Consider the following 27,309-nt stretch of genomic DNA (forward strand, 5'->3'; position numbering starts at 1 on the left):
TATATATTACATGGGCAATGAAAAAGTAAGTAATAACTCAAGACAAGGATGTTGAAGGTGAAGCAGTGCAGTCCTGCCATAAGAGTCACATGCATGGAGAGAAGAGTGGGTGCTGTAGGCCCACAGGAGGAGGAAGCTACTGCGGTCTTATAGAAAGGGGCTAGAAAGGTTTCGTGAAGGAAGGAAGGAAGGAAGGAAGGAAGAGGCACTAAAGGTGCTAAAGGATTTGGATCATGAAATGAAGAGGTGAGGACATCCCAGGTGGGAGAAGCAGTGTGAGTAAAGGTATGGAGAATGAAAAATCTAAACTACATTTGACCAGAAGCTGTCAACTTGAAACAATATTTCCCCAAGTGTGAACCATGTAACATCGAAAATACTAAATGATGTTGGTCGATGAGAGAAAAATCATTTTATATTTTAATAGCTAAAATCCACACATGGAAAGAGAAGTCAGACTTACTGAAACAAGCAGGAGTAAGAAATCCCATGCATTGGTGCCTGCCTTCTGAATTCAGCACTATATCTAGTACCTCTGGTCCCTCAAGAGGTCCCCAGAATCCTCAGGACCTGTGTGAATTCAGGGACCAAGGGAATTCTGATGGAGAGCAGCAACAAAAGAATCTCAGGACTAGAGCAGTCATTGTACCTTATTTCTCCCATTACTGGAGGCCCCATACCACCCCACCCCCCATTGCACTTTGCCTGGAAGGGAGGACAGGTGGTGGCTGTCACCAGACTGAAGACATGAAGTCATAAAGGTGCAGATAGATTAAGCTATATGCCAAAGAACTCAAGGTACTAAATTTATTTCAATTTTAAAAGTGAGTTGTCTTGGGGAAAAAAACTATAAGTAATAATTTATAGTTGCAAGTAGTTCATACTTATGGCAAAAATCATGAATGTTGTATTAGTTGTCCAGGGCAGACTGAGTAAGGATATTAAAGATACCATCTACGATCACAAAGAAAGGACGTTTTAACATCAAAACTGTAGAAAGCATACAGTCTTTAGATATAGGAGCAGTCCTTCGGATTGAAAAGCTAGTTCTCTGAAAAACTTGTTACCGTGAACCTGAATTTTCTCATTTCACCATGAATAAGTGAAGATATTGTAGACAGTCATTGGTCCATGAACCAATATTGAACCTCTGGGACAGGTGACTCTTCATTTGATCAGTACTCAAGTGACAAGCTGAATTCACCTTCTCAAATAAAGTCGTCAGGTAGCAGCCTCTCTCCATCTCATGGCTGTGCCATCGTCTGTGTTGCTTCATTTCCGGCGGACTCCATTTTCATGGTGGGTTCATTTCTTCAGGCTAACGTGAGCATAGCTTCAGGTCCAGGAGGAAGAATAGCCTTCTTCCCATTGCTCCTTGAAAAGTCCCAGGATCAGTTCTGATTGCATCAGTTGGGGTCATGTACTCATTCCAACTAAACGATGCAGCCAACAGGAGAAGATATGCTATGTGGCCAGATCTGGGTCACATCCAAGGCTGGTTCCCCAAGAAAATAAGTGTGTTCTGTTACCCAAAGAAAGGAGAATGAGCTCCCTGAGACCAAAAGAGCAGATACCCACTACAATTGCCAATCCCCCTCCAGTTCTGAAATCCTGTGTGTGACTGGGGTGAGCTGACCTGAAGAAGTTTAGAGATCATAGTAGCTTATGTTATCCCTCACAGTCAGGTGCCATAATGCTGCAGAAGACCGTAAACAAGGATTCCGCCCAGTTTTTCAGTGGGATTTAAAACAAAGCATGGGAGAAGAATCGATTTGCCATGAAGCGCTTGGAAGATCAAAGGGAAAAGGAATAATTATCAAGTGGGCAATGTATTTCAAAGAAAATGTGTTATCTATAAAAAGACAGATGTAGATGCCAAATTCTTGGGCTTAAGCAGGCTTATTAGTTTCATGTGAGCTTTGTTTTGTTTTTGTTTTTTTTCCTTAGGAGCATGAAAACAAATGAGATAAATTTTGGATAGTTAAAAACTCATTTTCTCATCTATAGCCATGCCACCCTGAACATGCCCAATCCCATCTGATCTCAGAAGCTAACCAGGGTCAGGTCTGGTTAGTACTTGGATGGGAGACCACCTAGGAAGACCAGGTGCTATAGGTGTCAAAAAAAATAAAAAATAAATAAAAAACTCAGTTTCTCCATCTATCAATATTTTTCTGTTATTTGTATTATTCCATCTGTGAGAAGGGATTCAAAATAAATACATACAGCATTTAGTATTATCAAGGCCACACAATTATTTTCTCTCCTGAAATTTATTGCCCTCCTTCCTTCTTAACTCGGTGATTCTTAATATAATTAAATGTGCTCTGTCTTTACCCAAATTAGTGCAAACTTTTAGGCTTTTAATTCAAGTCCTAAAGAATTTAGTATCTCTCCAAATCCTGTGAAAGACCTATGCCATCATTTTGGTTTCTTTGATTCTAATTATGACAGGATGCTATATATTTTCCTATTTCTAACAATCTAGCCTGATCTCATAAAATGTAACCGAGTATATATCTTCCAGAAATAACTAAACAATGAAAATTTTTCATACCTAGTTCAGAAAAAAAACTGAAGTATTTCTCTTTATTCTCTGGGGTTTTTTTTTTTCAGACTATTTTTCTTTTCATCTCTGCTATCATAACTCAGTCAAGAGCCCTTCAGTATAAATTTTCAACATAATAATAAATTTGTTTCTGTTTTTTCTGTCCATACTTTTCTCTCTCAGACAAACATGAAAGCCAGCTTTTGTCTTTATTGCTTCAAGGGTATCTCTGCCCTGAATCACCATGTGGCACTGTACTTTCATTTTTTCCCTCAAAAAGAAAAAAAAAAAATCTATAATCCTACACATCTACTTGCTATTTCTAATATACCAAAGCATATGGAGCAACTTCTGTTTTGGAAATATTCAAAATTATTAAGATGATGATCAAATGTAAAGATAAAATTTGGAGTTTTTCCTAAAGAGATTTGACATTTTTAAAGCACTGTCAAATATCAAGGGATAGTCATTCATTCTTTTAACAAATATTTACTGATTCTCTCAACGTGCCATTCATTATGCAGCACTAAACCAAACATTAGATCCTGCCTTCACAGAGATTCTATTCAAGAGAAGGAAGGAGGAAACAAGCACATAAATGACCACAGCAAAATGTCATGTTGTGAGAAACAAACTGGGTAAAGAGGTAGAGAGTGACTGATGGCAGATACTTAAGGAAGTCCTCTCTGAGGACACAACATCTGAGCTGAGACTGAGAGAATGAGAAAAACACAACCACACTATGGAGCTGAATGGGGACAAACTTCCTGGCAGAGGGAACACATGTACAAAAGCCTAGAGACTGGAAAGGGTTCAAAGTCAGGGACCAGTGTGCTAGAACATTATTTTTACTCATCTCCATGATCACCGTGAAACCAAATTGAGACGTTATTTTTTGTATCTAATGCACCATTTTAACTTCCTGAAAAGCAATTTACTCCTTAACTTTAATGATGACTTATTTTTCTTATGCAGCAAAGCAGTTCTAAATTCTCTGGGTCTGTCTTTAACATTAAAGAAGCTTTTGTGCGTAAAAGTTTTTAAAGCTTCGGCTACCACTCCAGTGCCTGGAAAGGGTTAATACATGTCCCAAAACACCCAGTTTACTGCCAAGAAATCCTCTATACCCTGTGACAATCTGGCTGGGTATTTCTTGCCATCTGGTATTTAAAACAAAACCCATTGTGTCGAACTGGCCAGTATTTTTTAAAACATAATGCAACCAATCTAGATTTTAAACATATATATCTTTTTAACTAGGTTGTGCTAATCTTTGCCTTTTAGTGCCCTGGTTTGAATGACATTTCAAACTGTCTAACAAAATGTCATATAAAAAAGACTGAAGGATCAGGGCTTGATTGTCTCTTTTGAGCTCAGCAGGATCCTAGTGTCTATTCCATCTGCTTCCTGTAAGCTCTGGGTCAGTCAGGAATCAGCCAGTCTAATGAGGACAAAATGCTACCTGCTGCCCCAGCTCTGCTCCAGTTCTGTGGCAACCTAGAGAAGAGGCTTCCTGGGCCAGGAATGAGGTAATCTTTGAGAGGATGGACTTCGACATCAGGAAGATGAGCACAAATCCTAGGCTGCCACTCAGTGGCATGAAGACCTCAGTCCCTAGGTAACTTACCGGATCTCCACACGTTCACTTTTAGCAACTGGAGAAAGATAATAATCATTTATCTGATTTGCTGTGAGATGAAGTGCAAGAATGTGTATAAAGTGTATGGCACATACTAGGTGTTCAACAATAACAGGTATTATTTTTGTTAATTTCAATAATAAATTTCATTTTCAGGTGAGTACAGAAACACCTGCTAAGCAATTCTCCATCCACATAGAGATATAGCAGATGTTGAGGGTACATAAGTCTACCAACCCACCAAGGTTATCTCATATCAGTTCAAACACTATATCTACCCTGCCCCCTTATCTAAGGCTAGGGACCTCGGGAGGACCATTGGTCTAGTGGCCCTCACTGATGAGGGAACCTCAAATTTAGACATGTTAGATTAATACCTTGCAAGGTGATTTCAACATGGCCTTCTTACTGCCCTGTGTCTTCTCTCCAAATGTTTCCTGAATTTCCAGGTAGGAGAAAATAGCAGCTGGTAGCAACTTCCCTTCACTCACTCATTCTAAGATACCTCTGTTAAAACCTTGTCTCCTGGATATCTGGTGATCTCAAAGTTTGAAAGAAATAAAAAATAGTTGCTTCTCCCACAATAAAAAGGTCTAGAATGTTCTATCCTACATAGAGTGGAAAACACTTGAAACTTACAAACGATTTTATATACCCATCACTTGATGGAGGAATTTGCTATTTGTAACTTAGCAAAAACCAACTAGCTTGTAAAAACTCGATTTCTTTAAATCAAAATAAGCTCTGTTAAAATGCCAGATTTCCTATAAAGAAAAAGTGCAGGACTTGAAATATTAAAGCAAGAAACTAGAGAAAATTCCCAGACAATTTGAAGATCCCTCTATTTGGTTTTGGCACCTCCCCGGGCCACTGATAATGAGCCTCTGAAGGCTGGGATCCCAGCAGTGGCCCCAGGGGGCTCTGCCTATGGATCCGGCCACCTCTATCTGGAACATCAACAGGAAGCCTAGAGTCAGTGGCTATCTTCCAATCATGTGATTTCTTGTTGGCCTGTGTCCCAAGGCTTCAGCCCCATTTTAGTGATGGGTTATCTAGAAAGCCCTCCCCAGGAGAACCTCTCAAGGAAGTGGTCCTAGGCCACTGGAAACACTTGAGTTTATGGCAATAGCAATGGCAAAGAGTCCATTCCCACAGCTGTCAGAGTTTCTGCCTCCTTCTGACCTTACCTTCTGCCACTCTGCTCCCTGCTCAGCCTTCCTGGCCTTCTTTCAATTTTTCTCACACAAACCGTTCTTCCTTGCCTTAAGTCTGAGAACATGCTGTTTTGTTTTGTTTTTTTTCTAATTGGAATCTTTCCCCAGAACCAGCCACATATTTGCAGCACCCAGTGCAAATTTAAAATGCAGACATTCTTGTTCAAAACTTGTTAAGAATTTAAAGATGGAGACAGCAGAACTTTACACCAAGCTCAGGAACCTTTTAAGCCCAGGGCGCTGAGCAAATAAATGCATAGGTCTTACACCCACAAAAGCTGGCCCTGCTTTTTCTTCTGTTCTTCATATGTCCAGCTCATCATTATTGAGGTAATCATTTCTAGTTGTTCTTTTAGCTGCTTTTTAATTCTCTTATAAAATTTATCACAGTTTTAAATATAATTATTAGCTTATGGGGGTGAGGGGTCTATCTCCCCATTCAACTCCATTTTAGAGTATAAGCCCGTAAGGACAGAGGCTATGCCTCACCTTAGCCATGGTTGGTTCCCTACTACTTAGAAATGTGTCTGACATATGTAGACACGTAATAAATATATGTTGCATGGAGGGATTAATTTATGCTTCTCTGCTTTCAGCTTGAAGTCATTTTTAATACTGAAATCTTCAGTGCATAAAAGAGTAATCAGTGCTTGGTTTGAGTCAGTGTAATGGTATTCTCTCATCATCTGAGAAACTGCCTCTTGTTGCCCAGATATGGCTTGCTTTCTAGAATCATTTCATTCCTTTTATGATTTCTGTTCCATCCAAACTTTCATATTTTTCTCATATAATGGAAACGTAGTCACTCTGTGAGGTACATTTAGAAAAGAAGGAGATGGGTATCATGATGTCTCTGTGGGAAAAGTGAATGAGGAATTATTCTGACACCAATAATGTGTAGTGTATTGCCATACAATCCCAGTACTAACCACCCAAAGTTAGCAGAGACCCCACAGGTGAAAGAGTACCGTCCCCAACAGGACTGCCCCCTCTTCAGTCACCAGCCATAGTTGGAGGCCCCAAACCAGCCACATTTCTGACTAACCAGCTACACACTTGCATTCTCTGAGATGAGCAGGACAGGCCTCCCAAGCAGGTTTGAAACATCTTAAGAGAGCAAAGAAAGGAGACTGGCCTGGGTTTTTATTGTGTTTGGGGGTAGGGACAGGATTAGGGCTTACATGCTTGGGAAAGGGCTCATGTGATTTGAATCTCCCATAAGTGCCAAATGAGGGAACACCAGGCTTTCTTATCAGCATGTCCAGCTGTGAGGTACAGTGGGAAGAAGGCAAGGTGAGGCTTAAAAGCTGTCAGCAATCAAAAACATCAGGATAAAAAAAGATTGGATAAAGAAGTTGTGGTACGCATATACAGTGGAATGTTACTCAGCCATAAAAAAAAAAAATGAAATTTTACCATTTGCAATGACATAAATGGACCTAGAGGTATTATGTTAAGTGAAATAAGTCAGACAGAGAAAGACAAATACCGCATGATTTCACTTATATATGGAATCTAAAGAACAAAATAAATGAACAAACAAAACGAAAACAGACTTATAGATACAGAGAACAAACTGCTGATTGCCAGGGGCTTAGGGAGGCTGGGTGAAAAAGGTGAAGGGATTAAGAAGTACAAATTAGTAGTTACAAAATAGTCACAAAGATGTGAAGTACTGCATAGGGAATATAGTCAATAATATTATAGTAACTATGTATAGTGCCAAGTAATTACTAGATTAATCAGAGGGATCACTTCATAAGTTTCATAAATGTCTAATCACTATGCTGGACATCTGAAACTAATATAAAATAATATTGAATGTCAACTCTAATTGAAAAATTAAAATTAAAAAATATGGAGTCAGAGCCCTCATTACACAAATTAATGTAGACAGAATGTACCATGATCGCCCATATACTCATTACATAGCTTCAAAATTTATCATGTAATTTTTTATTTCTTCTAAAGTTCTTCCCCTTCCCCACCCCCACCAGATTATTTTGAGGTAAATCCTAAACAGCAGACTAATTTGTTTATAAATTTTTCTAAAATAGACTTTCCTTTTAAAATATGACTACAATTCCATAAGACCGAAAACAATTTAACAATAATTTCTTAATATTATAATTCATTCTGTATTCATATTTCCACGTTTAGCCTATAAGTATTCATTTTTTAAGTTTCTTTTGCTAGAATCTGGATCCAAAAAACATATAGTTAGTTAATATGACTTCCATGTCTCTAATAATTTACAGGTTCCTAATAGATCTAATTATATTTTCCTTGCAGTTTTATTGCTGAAGAAACCAAGTCGTTTGTCTTATGGAGATTCCCACAATCTGACGTATTTCATCCATGATGCTGTGTACTTCACTAGGAGGCATGTGATGCCTGGCTGCCTTTTCTCATGGGATGTTAGGAACAAATGATAGGTGATTCGTAGATCTATTCATTCATTGTGCAATGATGATTTCCTAATTCCATCATTCCTTCTTGATTAGCGAAAATACTTTTATAAGGAGGAACTTCTCTTTATCAACCACTTGGTTACTCTGAGGCATAGTTTTTAGAAGAAAATTGCAATAAATGCTTGATCCTTTTCCCGTATCTATCATTATTGTTAATGAGTTGGTGCCCTTGTGTCCTCAAAAGTCAATCTCTGAGTTTAGTATAGGTTTTTTATAAGTACAGTTTTAAACTCATGGATTTACATATATTTAATTTTATTATTCTTATCAGATTTTCCAACCTTAAACCAGTGAAAATCAGTTCATCTTGGGTCTTGAGTTCATTTGGCATGATCCTGGTAGTCCTGAAGAGCATTCTTCTCATTTGTTGTGCCAAGGCGAGTCTTGAATGTTTCCTTGAACCAGACATCTCTCCAAAATGCCTTTGTTCTTTTAATAGAAAATGGTACTTAGAGATCACAATCTGAAAGCAAAAATATTCATTGCTATTGGGTTGGTTGTAGAACTGTTTTATGGCAGGGGATTTTTTTATTATTTTCATTCTTATTTCAGATTGATCTATTAAATTCTAACTCCTACTTTTATTAATTTCAGTTTTACAGTATTTTAATGTCCTGTCAATGGTTACTAGAGGTTATAACATTATCCTCAACTTATCAAAGTCTAACATAAAAAAGCATTTTATCTTCTTCCAGATAATGCAAGGACCTTAGAACAATTTGATCCCATTCACCTCCTTTCTCAATTCATGTCCTTTTGTTGTCTTACATAATTTAAAAGAACATGTATTTTACTTATATTTTTATTATTGTTTCACATTGTCGATGCTTATTTAGACTTAACCTCTTTCGTGCTCATATTTCTTTCTGCATCTCTAAACTTTCATCTAGGATCTTTTTCTACCTGAATAACACTACTATTTCCTTCACTGACAATCTTCTGATGATGAATTGTCAGTTTTTTGTCTAAAAAAGTTTTTATTTCATCTTCATTTTCTCTAGGTTTGAAATTTATTTTCTTTTGGTAATTTGCAAAATACTATCCACTGTATTCTGGAGTCTCGTTTTTCTAATTTTTGTCTTTTTACTCTGGCTATTATTTAAAATATTTTTATCTTCATCATTTCTTCTCAGCAGTTTTACCATGATACCTCTAGGTGTGATTTTCTTTGTATTTAAATTATTTGAGGTGTAATGCTTCTCAAATCTATGGCTTGATGTCATTTACCAGTTCTGGAAAAATCTTCAGCCATTATCTCTTCAAATATTCTTCTGTCTCACTCTTTTTCTCCTTCTTCTGGAACTTCAACAGAAGATATATTGCTTTTTTATAACTTATTTATGTCTTTCACTCTTTTCAGTATTTCTAACATTTTGTTTATTTGTGCTTCATTGTAGATATTTTCTTCTGACCTACCACTCCGTTCATTAATTCTTCCTTCAGTGGTATCTGATCTTCTGTTAAGTCCGACCTTTAAGCCATTAATTTTAGGTACTGTATTTCTCATTTATTTTTATTTTTAGTTCTTTTCAAAAGTTCTTGATTTTGTCTTTGACTTGCTTAATCAAATTGTATGTAGTTTTCAATTCTATTATCTAGATCCTCTTTGGATCTGTTTAGGTTTGTCATTTTCATCATATTGTCTAGTTTCTTCATATGCCTTTTTTTTTTGAGTGCTGGATATTATAAATTAAAAATAATAGATGTAACTTGAGCCTTATGATGTCATTATCTTTCTCCAAAGAGAATTTACCTTTACTTCTGGGAGGTCCCATGAACACTGAAATTCTAGATTTGCTTGATACAATATGAGACTGAAATCATTTGAAGTTGGGCTTCAGTACCTGAGAGTACTGGCCTAATTTTTACATACCCTTACCTGGGCGGTGGATGGATCTATGGGGTCCCAACCCAATTCCTATGGGTTCATTAGGGACTTCCTTCCTTCCATTTCTTCCCTCTAGCCACATGAGTCTGTTGAACTATCCATTCAGCTTGTCAGGTTCTCAACCAACTTTTCTCGATTTTGCTGGCATCCCTGTTGGAAAAGCAGCCCAAAATTCTGAGCTCATCTCTCTAGGTTTACCTATCCTGGATCTTAGTCCTGTAATTCTTTGCAGCCTTGGTAGCTCTCTGGTGCCTTCAAAAAGATTATTTTCATATTTTGTCCAACCACTTTTGTTGTTCTTAATGGGAATGTTAGTCCAAATTACCCATTCTGCCTTTATTAGAAGCCAAAGGCTTCTAATATGCTTTTAGATCACAGGCATAGTTAGGGTAAAAGTTAACTAAAGCTATTCTCTCTGTGAACTAAAATACCATTCAAAAGTTTTAAATCTGAAAAACTAGTAGTACATGAAATGATTTTAGGTAACAAACTTTTTTATTTTGATAGTTATGTATTGATTTTTATAATTACCTTTTCTTTACGGGAAGTTAAAAAATGAGTTGATTTAAAGAAAAACATTAATGAGGTAAAAGATAGGGCTTTAATGTGGTAAAAACTATTGACATTTTTCACTGCAGTTTGAAAAACTGATCATGAGCAATTAGAGAAGCAGGAGAGAGATTCCTTTCCTGATTTTATTGGAAACATAAATTAATTATTCATCTTGTGTCCTAACTTTAAGGTAGCTTGCATATTCAAACTACCTTGAATAAGCATATCTGCCAGTCATAGATTCACTTCTCCAAGACATATAGTGAATATTTTTCATAGGAAATGTATACTTTAGGAATAGCAATTTATTTAAATATGTTAATTCATAGAGACGTGTCTTACAAGGATAAGCGTGACTGATTCTTTCTTGAAAAGATAAATATCACTGATATATCCTAAGATGTCTACTAAAATGATGCAAACTGTTTCAAATGATCCTCTTTCCCAAGGGAAGACATGAGCAAAGATGGGCAAAGACTGGAGAGAACAAACTACAGAGACTTTAGAAATGTTTTCTATTAATTTTATTTGGAAGGATCCCAGTTCCCTTCTTTTAATTGCACTTTGAGTTCTCTCCTCAACTTTCAGACTGCACAAACTTTGCTTGATTAATGTGATTTTACATTTATTGTATATATAATATACACATAGGCACACACCCATACATACACATATATATTTATACATACACACACATATATATTGTTTTTGTGATCCAGTGTCTCTCTGGGAAAATCACCTCTCTCTCATCCTTCATGTGCTCCTAGTTGGGCTATCAATCATTGTGCCCTGCTGCTCCTGGTAGGTTGGGCACACACTACGTGTGTTAGTTTCCTATTGCCGCTACAACAAACTACCACAAACTTAGTGACTCAAACAATACAATTGTTTTCTCCAGCAGCTCCTGGAGGTGAGAAATACTAAAATCAAGATGCCACAAGGCTGTATTTCTTCTGAAGACTGCAGGGGAGAATCCACTCCCTTGCTTTTTCTAGCTTCTAGAGGTTATCTGGACTCGAAAATATATCTCCATCTTCGAAGCAAAAAGCGTAGCCTCTTCCAATCTTGCTCTCTCTCTGACTTTGGCTTTCATCATCATTATCGCCTTCTCTCTGACTCTGACCCTCCTGCCTCTCTCTGATAAAGAAACTTGTGGCTATTTTGGACTTGCCAAAATAAACCAGGGTAATCTCCTCATTTCAAAATCCTTAATCACATCTGAAAAATCCCTTTTACTTTTTATGATAACACATTCATGGACTGCAGGGATTCAATCTACCATACTGGGTCAGTCTGAGTACCAGTAGCCCTGGCCACGGAGATTTTTCAAGAATGAGAGTATAGCCCCATCAAGAGATAACCAGAGAATTTTCTAAAGTTGATATACAGATGTTGAGAAATTTAATCTCTTTCTATCAGTGTTGTTTATCTAAGACACTGTGAATGGCCATCTTGCCTGACACAGAAAGAGACAGAAGCAAACTCAAGTCAGTTTGGAACAATCAGAAGCAAGGAATGGATAGATGTGTGGAAGAGAATTAAAAGACCACACTCCTAGAGATATCCTTAAAGGTTCCTAATCTGGTAGATTCTGAAATAGTGTTTCCATCTATAAACATCTCAGTACTATAGTTCAATTCATTCTCCTTTTGATTTGAATTGAGTTTTTTTCCAACTAATGAAACTATTTATCTGTTAACTGATCTCTAATCTCTAAATCAGATGCCAGGTTATTATATTTCCCTGGCTTAAATGATTCAAACCATCAATAGGAAAGGACTTGTTTTGTACTCATGCATTTTGTGATCAGAATTTCTGCTTCCTTTCTCTACATGAGAAAAAAAGGAAAAGAAAAAGCTACATGTGTTATCTTCCAATGAGAATATAACAGCATCTTTCCTCCTTATGCCAAAGTTCTCTTCAGGGACTGACTTCTTTTTCAATCACCTTTGTGTTTTTAGCCTTCCCCCACCCCCCTAGAATGACTCATTTAATTATCTAGTAACATTGATTTCTGCAAACTGACTTGAGATACCAGCTACAAGGAGCCTTGGTGATCTCCTAAAAATATTGTATTCTTTGTAGAAAACAAAACTTGGAACAAAATGTAAACATGGATTTTTAAAAAAGATATCTATATTGTTTTCATAATAAGATGTAACATTTTTTCTTCCATTTAGAAATTTTCTTCACAGAATAGCTTACTCTATAGGTCAGTTATCAACTACATAGGTCTATGAAGTTCTCCCCACCCAACACACACACACACACACGCTCTCTCTCTCTCCCTCTCTCTCATGCATACACACACTCACACACACACACTCATGCATGCACACATACCTACACAACTTTAAATTGTCAGCATTTTATATTCTTAGTTATGTTTCTAATTCAGGATTACTTTCCACTTGTGATTTCTCAGGGTTATTGTGTAATAAGCCCCATACATCTACTTCGGACTTTTAAAACAACATGGAACTGTCAGGCGGTCCAGTTCTGGCTTTCTGTGATGACCCTGGGAACCACTAGCCAAAACAACCATTAGTCACTGCTACCAGTGATTTTGGCTGTATTCCCAGCACGTTTGCTGTTAGTTGACAACATTTGTATCTGACTTCTGCTAAAATTAACTTTACTTGGAATATAGTCTTTCTGTTTCATCAGCATAATTACTGGTCCTAGAGTGCCTTTCCAAAGCTGTTGTTTATAATGATTCATGTGGCAGAAAATATACAACTTGGTTCTTGAGAGCCAAGCAATGACAATTCAATCCTGTGGCAGAGGACATGCAAAAAGAAACAGAATAAAAATCCAATGGTATAGATTTCTTCCTCTTTTAAGTGAATTATTTTTTAATAAAGGAAACACATATACACAAAAAGACACACAAACGAATACAAGCCTGCACTTTAAAATTTCTTATTCTAAAAATCACTGAACAAGTATTTGGTAGCTTGTCTCAGCCAGGTTAATTACAAAATGGGTAAAGCATATGCAAGATCAAAATGAAGGACAACTTTAGATATTATTTCAGGAGTAATGACAAGGCCCTGGTGCTTCTCCAAATTCTTTCTCCATCCTGGTAAACTGAAATGTCACCGTTAATGCTTCATTCCTTTTGTTCAAGGATTAGATGTGGTTAAATTGCTAATGCCCCCAGAGAAGGTTAACACTCAAACTTGACCTTCCTCTGTATGGAGGACGGATGAGTTCTTCCCATCATCAAGTTTAGCTTACAGGAGCAGTTCTCAACCCTGCCTGCAAATTCAAATCACCTAGGAAGCTTCTACAAAACACAACTGAAAGGGCTCTACTTTACAAGTGAGTCAGAAGCTCTGGTTTGGGGCCTGGGCACCAGTATTTTTTTAAGTTAAAGTAGCCCATGTGACTTCTAATATGGGGCTATTTGATTATGAGGCTAGAGGGCTTATGTACGAAGAAGAAATGAAGAATGGGTCAGGCATATAGTATGAGGGTAGAATGTGTGCACAGTAAAAACTCAACCCAAGAAGAAAGGTATAAAAGAGGTCGAGACCTGACAAGGCTGTATATGTATGAAGGAGATCTCTTTCATACTCAAAATGACCACTCCACCCCAAACCTGTGTACATGCCCTCTAGGTCTCTCCGACTGGTGAGTCCTCTTCTTTTTGGCAGGGAGCAAAGTGGTCACCCAGCCTTGCCAATTAGAGTAGTGCATCCCTCTGAAACAGTGACTGGTTTGGGGTAGACCAAATTGGTCAATCAGAACCAATAACCTTCAGATCCAGAACTTTAGAATAGAAGCTCTCTTTCCACTGGGATTGCTAAACGGGTAAGATGAAAATCTAGAGCTGCTAGTGGCCATCTGACCATACTGAGGAGAGGGGCTGCCTGAGAAGGAAGCCAACAGAGGAAGCTGAACCAGGTCTGAGAGAGCCACTCCTAATGGCATCCTGTGACCACTGGAGCTTGCCTAGCACATCACCTAGACTGAACAGTGCTCAGAGATAATCAATTCTTTTCCCAGAGTCATTTTTGAGCTGAATTATCTCTAAATGACAAAAAAAAAAAAAAATTCTGAATAATAGACAAGTGGTGAGGACAAAATGAGTCAATGAAATCCCCTGGGTTTCGGGGTCAGATCTGTTAATTTTCCTACTCTCGGGGTAGACTTGATTAAGTTAACGGGGATAGAAATTACTATCAGCTCTAAAAAAGAAATGAGATTCTCATAGGGTTTCAGAGTTAATATTTTAGACTCCTGACTTTAGTTGTAAATAAATATCACAAAGAAGAGTTACATCTTTAACTATGTTCCTAATTTTAAGAAAATCTACACAATCCTTTTTTTGCTAATCGAGTTAATTGAGCTAGATTAATGCTATCACCAGTTAATTATCACCAACATTCAAACTCTTATGATAGATCAATCTCCCATGAAAAACATAATTTACAACTTTAGGTAAAAAGACATAGCTTTCTGCAATAAACATTCCAATAAATTAGGTTTCTTTATATATAATAGTCTAGTTTGGAATTTATAAGTCAACAATCCTTGAAACTACTTAAATCAGCATCTCAATATTTTCAGAAAGTTGAATGCCCTTCATAGCAAACAGAGAGAAATATTTAATTTTATGATGAAAAGATATAAAATAAGTTTACATTTAACTTAAAGTTTATAGTAAATATTCCAAAAATATTTCTCACTGTCACCTTATCCATCTAAGATGTAATGACTAATTTAAGTCTTGTCTTCTTAAATCTCATGTTTCAAGATATTTCCCATTTTTCCTGGTTCTTTATAAACAATTTCTAGTTGGAACTGAAAATCCATCAAATTCAGTTATACTTTTTTAACCAAAATTGATTTATATAGAATAGGCTTACAATTTTCTGATTTTATAGGTCTGTACTCAAAATGCCCCAATCTTGTGTTTTCTATGCAAAGCAAGTAAGATGTAAGATGAGGTTTTAGAGACAAGACCCCACAAGCATAGAGGAATGAGCTTAGGACCAAAACAGAAGAGTCAATAAAAGTCCCAGGCACAAGGCTAAACCATGACATGTTGGTACCCCAGGTCAAACCAATCATCTGCCCCCACTCTTCTAATTGATATTCCTTAAATTTGTTGCAAATTTAGTGACTGGTGAACTGCCTTAAATCTGTTGCAAATTTAGTGAGGAGTGAACTGCCAACAAGTGTTTTTTGTTTATCAGTTGCTTGGTTCGAAGTTGTGATTGTTGTTTTAATTTCCATTTGAGGGCATGGCTTTATTCAGCAGAAGTGAGACCAACTAATGTTTTGGTCATTGTGTAAGATGTCTCATATGGAAACCTGGTGCCATAATTCTGACTCATTCCAACTGTACCTTAACATATGTGACCTGACTGACCCTCTTTCTCATTCTATCTTTGGCCTGTCATCCCTGATTTGGAGCAGGCCATTGCTTAGATTGAATCCTAGTACTGGGGTGGCTACTGTCCTCAGGTGGCGACTTACCTCAGAAGGATGTTTTCTCTGGGATTTCGCTCCCTGAGGTAAGTGTACTCTGCCACTGACTCAAAGGGGGCTCACAGAGCTCTGCCTCAAGGTCACTTTCGTTCCCTCTCATCCTGACATGTGCCTTTTATCCCATCTCATAGATTCAATCGGACCACAACAGGTAGTCAGCTCATCTCTCACTCTGAATATTTCCTAATTTGGAGTCAGACACCAGTCTGCTCTTTCCTCCCAACTTAAGGGGACACATATCAAGTTCCCCAAGTGACCTCATTGAAGCCGGGAAGCCCCTTCCTCTTGATTTCACCTGCAGGAGAAGTACGCATGTACATACGTACACATGTATGTACACATGTATGTACACACACACACACACACTTTTCCCTTTAGGGATAGGTCTCCAAGGAAATCCTCCTTACAAATTCTCCTTGATCCCCCAAAATTGATCCCTTTTTATTCTTGAGGTGGTTGAAATGTGTTAGAATCATTTTACTGATTTTTGAATGTTAACTTGGAAATTTCTAGAGGATGCTCAGTCCTACAACTCTTAATTTTATCTGATATCTCTCACTGGAGGGTTTTGCTAAAACTTTCATTTTAATTTTCTATTCCCAGCAAGGACTAATATAGCTATAGGAGCAATAAAACCCCATAAAGGCATCCAGATAAAAAGTTAAAAGATTCTTTACCAATAACATTTAGAACAAGAACACTTCATCACGTCTCACCTGGAAAACTATCAGATCCTGACCACCTTGTGCTCTGTTTCTCATCCTTGAGTCTACATGCCTCTTGGAGGAAAGCTTGACAAATAGCATTGCTTTGACTCATTCTAAAGACATAAGCACCTTGGCTGTCTGAAAGAGCTCCCTCCTTGATCCACCTGTAAAGATGTCAGATTCCCTCCCCACAGAGTGCTCCACATACCACAGACTGAGAGGGCATGCAGGTTCAGCTCAGGAGGATTTCCAGAGTCAAAACCACTATATAAATAAGTACAAGTCACTTTTCTGCTCTGGGGGTTGATAACTTGAGTCTATGCATTTTTATGTTTGTGTCTCCTAAGTAACAGGACAGATAATTCCATGTTGACATTAGACAAGGCATGGGATCTTCTAAACACTTATAGGGGAAGTATATTCTTTATTTTGGAATTGAAATTGTAAAAATAATAATCATTTTTCAAATAATCAGTACTGACCAAGATAAAGAACAGCATTTTAAAAGTCACTTGAATCCCACTATCTAAACTATCCATTACTAGGAACAGGTAAACAACAAATACTTTTCTATACATAATATACAAATATAAGGATAGATACTTTAAATAGCTAGATAAATGGAGAGAAATATTTTCTTTTAAAAACAAGAATAAAATCTAGGTAGCATCAAATACCTCCAAGCATCTTTCTAAGTACTAAGTACTTTACACACCATTTTATTTGTAGAAATATTGGGGTTCTGTTTTGTCTCTAAGGAGAGAACAAAACAAAACAAGAATCCTCTTTAGAGATTGAAAAGAAGAAGTCAGGTGAGAAATCCATAGTGGATTCCTGAAACATCTGCAAGAGCACTGGCAGACACTGTAGCAAACAGACTGTGAGAAACTGCATGCTAAGAGTGCCTGGACACTGGAGGAGGTCAGTTGGTGTGTTTGTATGAACAGGAAAAAAGTATGAAGGTTTTTGATCTTTCATACTTTGCCTACTTTTGAGAGTGGTCTTGTTTTATTGACCATTTTACTTATATTAAAGATAAAATTTTGTCTGTGAATATCCATGGCTCTATTTTGAACAGAAAACATTAGCCAGATGCTCTATTAGGCTCTAGAGATACAGAAATGAATACAAGACCAGCTGTGTGCTCAAGATATTTCCGGCTCCATGGAGGAAGATGTACTGCACTGAACAATGACAGTAAGAAATCGTAAGTTAAATTCATTTACAGAGACTATTAAAACAAAAGAGAAAAAGCAGCAGCTTAGCTGTGGCATTTTAGGCAGACATTGCGGTGTGTGCAAAGGATATGGGAAGTGACAATACATGATTTATTTCTGGAATGGGAATAGCTCTACGGGCATCCTGTCTGGTTTTGACGACTCTGATGTCCACCCCTATAGACTACCACCAATTTCCTAAGTTGGGTAACAAGAAAGGGGAAATGTCTGTGAGGGTTTACCCAGGTACCAATCAAGTAACTGTGACATCCTGAAACCATCCTGATTAAATGTGCGCCACAAGAAAAGCCATCTTACTGTCTAATTCATCAGTCAATGAAGCTGTGTGCCTGCCATGTGCAGCAGACTCTATCAACTGAAATGACACATTTTCTCTTCTCTGTCCCACCCTCTAGACCCAAGCCTCTCATTATTCTCTTCATTTGTTCCAGCTTAGAGCATCCAGAGGAATAATGTTTTCAAATAAGCTTATTTTAAAATAAAAAAAGGGCTTTGAAGATATCCTTGAGTCATCTTCAGAACATTTTTCTAAGTATTTTAGAGAGAGAAAAAAAAGAGAGAGATCTAAAACATAGATATTGAAATATCCTCTCCTAACCAGAATATTTTCTTTAGGGAGGTTTCTTCCAGACCACCAGCAGTGGCTGGAACTCGTAAGAAACATAATTTCTCCAGTCCCATCCCAGCCCCACTGAATTAGAAACTCTTGGTTGGGGGCCAGCAGTCTGTATTCTAACAAATCTCCAGGCAATTCTGACGCAGGCTCAAGTTTGAGAGCCATTTTCCTAGAGTGGTAAGTATGGGCCTGGAAAAGCCTGCAAACTCACAGATACTCTCATACAAGACTTCCATTTGTGTTACCAAAATGTTTGTCATTTTTGTATTCCATAAATGTATTCCTTGGGATCAATGCACAAGCCCCTTATAGTGGCCATAACTTACTTGAGGGAGTCACAGTCACAGATTCACCAGAGAAGTACCTCAGGAGTCATCTGTCTCCCCTAACCCTCTTTTATTGATGAGAAGACTGAGGCCCAGAGAGGCCAGGGAACTTGTCCAAGGTCACAGCTGATCAGCAGAGGTCAAGTCTAGTCTCCAGACATCTTGACACGAAATTCAAGGTCTGTACCACAAATATTAACATAATTGCATAAGTAAATTTAGTTCCTCTAGCAAACACCAGGGATTCAAAGAAATGGACCGTAGTGAAAAAATACTTGTTTCATTTCTTAAGTTTTTTTTCTTATTAGGAAAGTAATGTATGTTCATTATAAGAAATTTGGAATTAATCCATAAAGAAGACACAAATCAACTATAATTATAATGAGATAAGTGCTTTAACATTTTAGTATGTGTGTGTGTATGTGTATGTGTAAATATGTTTAGAGAGAGAGTACTTGTGTAGAATATATGCGTGTGTATAGAATTTATATATATAGATTATATAATACATACGATTTGTTTTTTTCACTTAAATTTCTTTAGTAAACAAAATTACCATTTTAATGACTGATTTGTATTTCATCGAACTCTATTTTTAATATTTTATTACTGTTTCATATTTAAGTTGTTTTCAATGTTTTTCTCTTATAAATAGGAAAGAGGGTAAGATTTGCAGTTTCAGTAAGATATAAGAAAGATGCATTATATTAGCAAGCCAGCATGGAGTACCAAAGAAGGGACCCTTGGTATCTGGAGAACTGAAAGACTGAACCCCTATGTAGATACTAAGATTGGAAGGAGGAATTTCCAAGAAAAACTGACCATTTACAAATTTTCTTGGGCATGGTCCTCTGCGTGAATATGGCAATGCTAGAAAGAGCACGTAGGTTCATCCAAGGCCAATGTATCTCCCCACCTCCCTATGTCTCATAACTCTTAGAGAGAAACTACTTTTCTAAAATACTTCAGTCAAGTAATAACAAGCCTCTTCAGTGTTTCATTTATCTCGGAAAGGATAAGTCAATCAAAACAAATTTTCAAAAGAATTCTTGAAAGATAATACACCTTTTTTTCTAAGTATTCTTAACCAATGCCTGTTGTATCCTCTCATCTGAATAAAGCCCCCTCTTTCTTTTTTATGCAGTGCAAAAAAATGTTCTCAAATAATGATAGATGACCTGTGTGTATCATATAAAAATGAGAGTATATTGTTTCTGATATAAAAGGCTATGTTTAGGCTGCTCAGCTAAAAACATTCTCTAGTTATAAAATATTTATAAAGTAATTTTCCCATGTTTTGCCTTTCCAACAGGTAGTGCTTGGGTAGGAACTACATTTGTATTTTACTAATTCAACCATTTACCTAAATAGCAATCTTTTTTCTAATGGGCTCTTACTCAACATGATAATATTTATTTTTAATTCCATCTAAATTTTAGAAAGAATTTTAATACCTGTTTCAAGTAATAGTTTTTTTAATATTGAAATATTATTCTGGTCTTCGAATGACTTTAATTTTCTAATTTTCTTTTCTCTTGTCTTGTTTACAGCATATCTAAAAGACTGATCTCTTTAGATTTTGGATTCTAAATATCTATTCACAAGAAGATTCACAAAGATTCAATCATGCAGAGCACCAATGAAATACGACAATACTTCTTTTCTGAAAGTCCAGGTATTCCAATGTCAAACTTGAGTTTTAGTAGAGGGACCACTCTCTTGAGCAGTTGTTGCTGATGCTGGTCCTACACCTCTGGTCGAGGGAGGTGGTTCCATTGTGGAAGTCCATTGATGAAGAGGGCATTGACCTATAAAAGAATTTCCTTTCTGAGCTTTTCACTGGGATTATTCTTAGGAACAAACTTTCTAAGGCAGTATTTCTGAAAGTATGTTCTAAGGCCCACTATTTCCCTGGAATGATAATAATTTTTTATCAATGTAAAATAAAATAAATTTAGGTGGTTATAAACTTTTGAAAATAAAGCAAAACAGTTCAACATGCTAAAGTACATGCTAAAGAGGGAGCTAAAGGAAACAGTATTTTCTAAACTTATTTGATTATGAACTCTTATTTCAAGGAAAAACTATTAAATGTGACAATGAAGAATTTGAAGTCACCGAGGCAGCTTCAAATGTAAATTGTACCTTGTTCTATGTCCTGCTTGACTTCCAGTTACCCCTGCTCCACTATTACCTGTACCACTCTTACTGATGATTCTCTAGATTCTTCTACCCTTAACTGTGTATCCTTCCTGTATTTACATCCGCAGGTGCTCACCCCATGTTGGAAAGCCTTTTCGTTAGTAAACAAGTGCAATTGTTTTTTTCTGATTCCTATAAAAGGACAGGCAGCTGTTCCTAATATGTTCTATGGCATTAGTGCATCTCCTTATATATTTTCCCCAGGTGTCCTTCCCATGTGCACACATATTTTGAGTTGAAATCGAATTTTTTCTGATTTGATTGTATCTTCCATATTTATTTTCAAATAGTGATGGCTTCTTCCAACAGGAACTACAAAATGTGCTTTGCTTCCTGTCAGGAGAAAGAGTGAAGTTGAGTGAACAGCCAGCTTTTTGCCATAGCAGAGGTGAGGGTAGGAGAAACCTACTTTATAGCCAGTCTCTACTCTCCCCCTACAACTCATATTTCTAATTCCTATATCTCTGTCCCCTGAACCGGAATGCAGACCTGCTGGCTCCCTGATAACTAAGTGTGGTATGAAACCTCAATAGTAACAGCTTTGTCCTTCTTCTCTGGACCAAGCGATCCTGGAATCCAAAATAAAATGGGAGAAAAGAAAGTCTCATATGTGAACCACACTTTTCCAATTTACTCCCATTGCTTCTCCTTTGATTTGCCCTGGCTAGTAATCCTGCATCCAAGGGAGCACCGCTTCCTGCAAGGTCCCTAACCACCAGCCCTGCATCAAATCACAGGACTCTAGGGTGACCAACCACTGAGGGGTTTCCCGAGACTTGGGACTTTCAGTATAAAATAAGAGAAAGTCCTAGACAAACTGCGATTGGTCACTCCCTTCCCAAACCATCTTTGACAGTGGTCTTTCCTAGTAAAAGTTCAAAGTTAGGGTAGCAGAACATTTTTACAAGATTCTTGTCTCCAAGGAGCCAGTAACCAACTGGAGTTAGGCCAAGACCACGGCTCAGTGGGGAATCTGGCTCCTTCCCCACCTCCCCTCCAGCACCTCCGCACTCCTCCCTGAAGCCTCCTCTTTTCATCTCTGTCTTTCAAGTCTTGGTCACAGAATGTCCCAACTTAGTTTATCGTTTCTTTATCATGTCTTATTAACATGTCATTTTAATTAGGAGAGTCAGCTAAAGGTTTTATCTGCCTAGAATCTGCAGAGTCAGTACAGTCAGATGTCCCCTGGGGTTGTCTGGCACATCTGTCTCCTTTCAGCAACACGGATGGTCTTTCTAGCTAGCTAGGTGTTATTTGTGACCAATGGGGCCAATAAACCCTCCTGGTCTGGTACAGTTCCTTCTAGAACTGTATGGCTGACTCAGTTTCCTAAATCCACCTTTTCACATTTACAGAGAGAGAAATACATATCTATGTTCTATTGACATATGCATACCAAATAGAGAACACTGAATGCACATGTGTGTCAACTTCTCCCTATTTATTTCTCTCCTATAGCAAGTCTCTCGGACTATAAGCAGTAAAGAGACATACTGCAAGAGCATGATTGCAATGTGACAAGTCACAGTTCTTCAGTAAACAAAAGAATCTTAAAGGTTAATTACAGTTGCTGCAGTGAAAATAGATCTGGGCTCAGATTCCCAGAAAAGAGCTCCTCCTGTTTGGAGGTGAAAATGTCAAAAAGATAAGAAAAATGGGAGATATAAATAAATTAATTAATTAATTAATTAATTAATTCTGAAACTCATTCATGAGGATATGCAATATGCACTTTCAGCCATATATATGACTATTTCAAGCTTTCTAATGCTCAAATTGTCTGTAATTAAATTGCTATACTTGAAATGATAAGGTTTTACCTATTTTCTCAGCTTAATAACGCTGTGGTTACTTGGAAAATTTTCATTCTGGAAGCTTTAAAAAACTGAATTATTACAAAAAAACTCATTCATGAGGATATGCAATATGTACTTTCAGCCATATATATGACTATTTCAAGCTTTCTAATGCTCAAATTGTCTGTAATTAAATTGCTATACTTGAAATGATAAGGTTTTACCTATTTTCTCAGCTTAATAACGCTGTGGTTACTTGGAAAATTTTCATTCTGGAAGCTTTAAAAAACTGAATTATTACAAAAGGTACAGGAAAAAGTGGTTAAGTTTGCACTTTGGGGAAATTATTGCACATCTCTTAAACACCACAGGTCCACAAGCAACTATAAATAATTCCGAAATAAATTTGTTTTTGCAGAGAGAGAAGTTATGTTTATCCCAGACAGGATTTATCATGCTTTACCAGTACATGGGGAAAAAAATCTATGAATATATAAAAATAAATTTGAAGTTGAGACCTAAACACGTTGCCAAGATGAGGTAAATTTTTTATACTTTCTAATGTTCAACTAACTATTCATAAAAACTATTTAAGACTTTAAAAACTATTCCGCATCAAATAATTCAATGTCTATCTCACAAATAAAATACTACTAAGACAGTGAGCTGTTTTATACCTTTGACTTGCTTATTCAAAACTTTTATAAATAAATATGTCATTTACTTATTTGTACACCTAAGATCTAAAGAGTATGATCTACATATATAGTAATAATACTCTTTTTATTATATCAATCAGGATGTTTCTGTTGCAAATAACAGACAGTCCTATTCCAACAGATTTATATAATAAAGGGATTGTATTGTTTCATAAACTTGAAAGTCTAAAGTAGGAAAGTTTTCAGAAGTTATTAGACTCAATGCTCAGTGAAGTTACCCAGATCTAATGTTTTCATTGTCTGTTCTGCCTTTCATGGTTTTGCTTTATCATAAGACCAGAGTCATTACCCTGCAAAGGTTTGTTTTTTATCAGAAATTGGATTGTCTGAAACCCTCAGGGCTTACTTCTTCATGATCCTCTCTTGTATGCAGCTCCTACATTTGTGCTCAGATTTCTGTTCCACCAATGTAGAGCAGTTTCCAAAAACAAACAAAATACCATTCTCTCCAAGCATTTAATAAATCTAGAAACAAAGCCTTGCAGTCAAGAATGGGGTCACCCCAAACCCTAACTGGCCCACGCCTCAATGCTCTCTTCTCAATCTTTCACATACATCCCAGCAATTCTCCTCCTTCTCAGGAGCAAACTAGCCCTCACCAGCTTCCTGTAGAGTGGCTTTCACTCTTCCTTCAGAAGCCAGGGCGCTAGCAGACACATTCCCCTGTGAATAATGGAGGCATTTTCCTTTAAAAAGTGGTTGGCTCCATCTTAAAGCATACACACCACACTCAACCAGATAGGGAAGGTCCCCTGCAGGGACTGAGGCCTAGAGAGGAACGATGTCATCCCCCAATCCTCCCAAGTGTGGCAGTGGGTTCCAGGTCCACTACAAAGTGCTTCCCGGAGAAATGGTAAAGAAGAAGTCTTATCGGATATTTGGATGACTTTCTACAGTCTTTGTCATTTAGTCAGTGCCATTATTATATATTTTAAGTGTTATGATGTAAATATTCTTTGCTCTCTTTCTCTCAATTTGGGTACATTGAAAAACTGCATTGTTGTATAGTTTTATTAAACATACAGTTTTATTGTTATTTATTAATTACTTAAACATATTAGGCTAAAAAAAAAAATTCTCCAGTGGAATTCCCAAGAACTTTGTTGAGGAGATTTTAAAATAAATAAGTAGATACATATGTACATATGTACCAGACATCCATATATAAATCCATTCTTCTGATTTTCTTCAAAATAGTTGGTCTTTTCTTATAAGTAATTTCAATGTCCTGCTTCAATTTTATTATTAAAAGTATTATCTAGACGAGCTTTTTAAAAAGAATTGACAAAAAAGTTAGCAAAAATTTCAATCTAACACCATAAGCTATCCTAGATTCTACACAATAAATTTTAATCAGTCAAATTTTACTCATTATTTACATAAGTTTACTTATTCAGTGTTAAACACCCAACATTAGATCACATTTGCATTGTTTCTCAAAATGGACACTTTAAAACCGAATTTGCAAATATTAAGAATTATGAAACATGGCTTCAAGATTGAGACAGGGGTGACTAGAGTCATCTAGTAGTCTGCTTTCCTATGCTGGTCACACTCACCTTCCAACTCCCATCCCAGCTCCCCATCAGACATGCTCACTACCACGCAATCTCTTCCCCAGTAAACACTGCTCTTTAGCTTTGGCTGAAGGCAGAACAATTGGACCCTCCGTGGGTCTTAGTGACAATGAATAGAGAGTGCACATGAACCCCATCTCTGTTACTTTTAACATGAACTGAGATGGAAGGCAGTTCTCTCTGACAACATACAAGTTCAAGAACAGTGTCTAACATAAGGCCAAATACTAGGGATTAGGGGAAATGATCTGCCGTGCCCCTTTCATAGTCTAAACTAAACTGTTTCTAAGAAAGAGTACTTTAGAGTAAGATATGTTAGGAAGCCATTCCTTGAAAAATAGTTTATTCATCACCATGATTAAAGTCAACAATAGAATAAAAAGCATAATTAAGTTGAGCTCAAAACTGCCTGAGAAACTGTAACAAGCAGTTGGAGAGATGCTTGGCACGGAAATAATGTTTGCTTTATTAACTAATACCTATTTTTCTGCCAACTTATGTTTGACGCAGTAATGACAGAGAGAGAAAGATAGAAAGGAATATTGAAACAGAGAACTGAACTCTGTCTCCATGACACCAAATCAAGAACTGCCTCCTTCTACATCTTTTGTCACCACTTGGGAGATGCTTGTAGAAGAGAAAAGAGCTAAATGGCTTCTGCAGACCAGTGAGAATGCCATATAAGCAGCCCTGAAGACATTTCCTTGAATGATGCACTATCATCTACAGGCCACTGTGCTTCTTCATCACTTTTGTGTCCCTAAATTAACCCATAGAATAAATCATCTGAAATCCACAGGTGGATCACAGATAGGGGAGGGGCGAGGAATGTAGTGACAAATGACAATGTCTTAAGAGCAAATCCTAAAACCCAGAGTTTAAATGAATTGAAATGCTTTTGTGTTATAAGATTTATTTGGGTATAGTTTGCCTATGATAAAACGTACCTCTTTTAAGCATATAGTTCAATAGGGTTTGATTAATGCTATACACCTATGTAATCACCATCATGGCCCAGGTATAGAATTCTTCTATCACTACAGAAAACTCTCCTTTGCCCTTCCTTGTAAATGCACGCAGGAAAGTATTTTTTATTTTTTAAGTCCTAGAACATTTGAACATTTTTAAATTGAGGTAGCATAAAAAAGAACCTACTCACTTGCCAGAAACAACATTTAGATCTTCAATTCTTAACATAAAACCAGATAACACTTCTCTATGTATAGTTTCAGCACAGACTAGCTACTAATAAGAAGCTGTTGCCACAGAGCTTTCAAACCTGGCTAACATTTGAAGTGCAACATTCACCCAAATTCGGAAGGGGAAAGGGGTGTTTAAACCTACTTGACATATTTGTGAAGTTATAAAGTTCTGCTGAGGCTACACGGTAGGTAGTTAACATGAGTGAGAGGGCTGAAGGAAGGAGGAAGCAAAATATAAAGAAAAAAAAGACTTCACTTAAAAATGGATATCACATTTATGCACGTATGTAAAATTATATATGTATACATGTGAACATTTAATTTAAAATATAAAAAGCAATTACAGAAACGCCTCAATTTTTTAGTGAATCCCCTTCAAAACACTTCTTGTTTTATGTGTCATCAAATAATTTTCTTTTTCAAAAAATAAAAACAAACTAAAATCTAAAACAGATTATTGACTGATAGAAATTGAGTTAGATTTGGAATGAAAAGTGCTTTCTCAGCCTGAAGCCGAACATTCTATTCCGAAAGTGCTTCACTGCCTGATTCTCCACGGATCAATAATAGATCAGATGAGAACTTTCCCTGCTGCTACTTTCTAAGAGGTGCAGAGGATTGGGCAAGTCAGGAACCCAACCAGAATTCCAGATCCTAATCCCCATGTCCATCTCTTTCGCGTGGAATCAGCAAAAGCATCCTGGAATTAGCAGGCCCTTTCAGTCTGCTCACTTCAGAACAGCCTGCAGCTAGAAAATTCTTGTGATTTCTAGTATAATTTCTTAACAAAATGTAAAAACTGCTTCCCACCATTAGAAAATGAAAATACGGCTCAAGGTTAATTAAAAACTGACGTAATATCTGGTAAAAAAATATGTATAATCACACAACAAAGGAAGAACTGTCTTTTACTTAGGCACTTTTCAAAATATGAAAATGATTCATACTTGATAAAATAATTCACAAAACTATGGTAAACTATAAAGAAGAAAAAATTATTTGTAATCCTATATCCCCAATTAAAGCTTTGATAAAATTCCTTTTGGAATGTTTCTTAACATATTTGAAAACAAACTGTATATAACAGTTTGTACTTCATTTTTCCACTTAATATT

The 27,309-nt window shown here is 36.8% G+C and overlaps 1 protein-coding gene and 1 pseudogene across 1 annotated transcript in view; both read left to right on the forward strand.

Annotated features, from left to right (window-relative positions):
* The first annotated feature begins 1,999 nt into the window (after positions 1 to 1,999).
* LOC112480767 lies at positions 2,000 to 2,118 on the forward strand (annotated as a pseudogene).
* A 17,441-nt stretch (positions 2,119 to 19,559) lies between these two features.
* The window catches only part of FAM81B (family with sequence similarity 81 member B), a 65,418-nt gene continuing 57,668 nt past the window's right edge, over positions 19,560 to 27,309 (forward strand). Inside the window, 3 exon segments of the mRNA XM_015590342.1 lie at positions 19,560 to 19,581; positions 20,777 to 20,832; positions 23,115 to 23,236. Of these exon segments, the coding sequence (XP_015445828.1) occupies positions 19,560 to 19,581; positions 20,777 to 20,832; positions 23,115 to 23,236 (200 nt within the window).

This window comes from Pteropus alecto, unplaced genomic scaffold, assembly GCF_000325575.1.
Source record: "Pteropus alecto unplaced genomic scaffold, ASM32557v1 scaffold20, whole genome shotgun sequence".
In the NCBI taxonomy this organism is placed as follows: domain Eukaryota; kingdom Metazoa; phylum Chordata; class Mammalia; order Chiroptera; family Pteropodidae; genus Pteropus; species Pteropus alecto.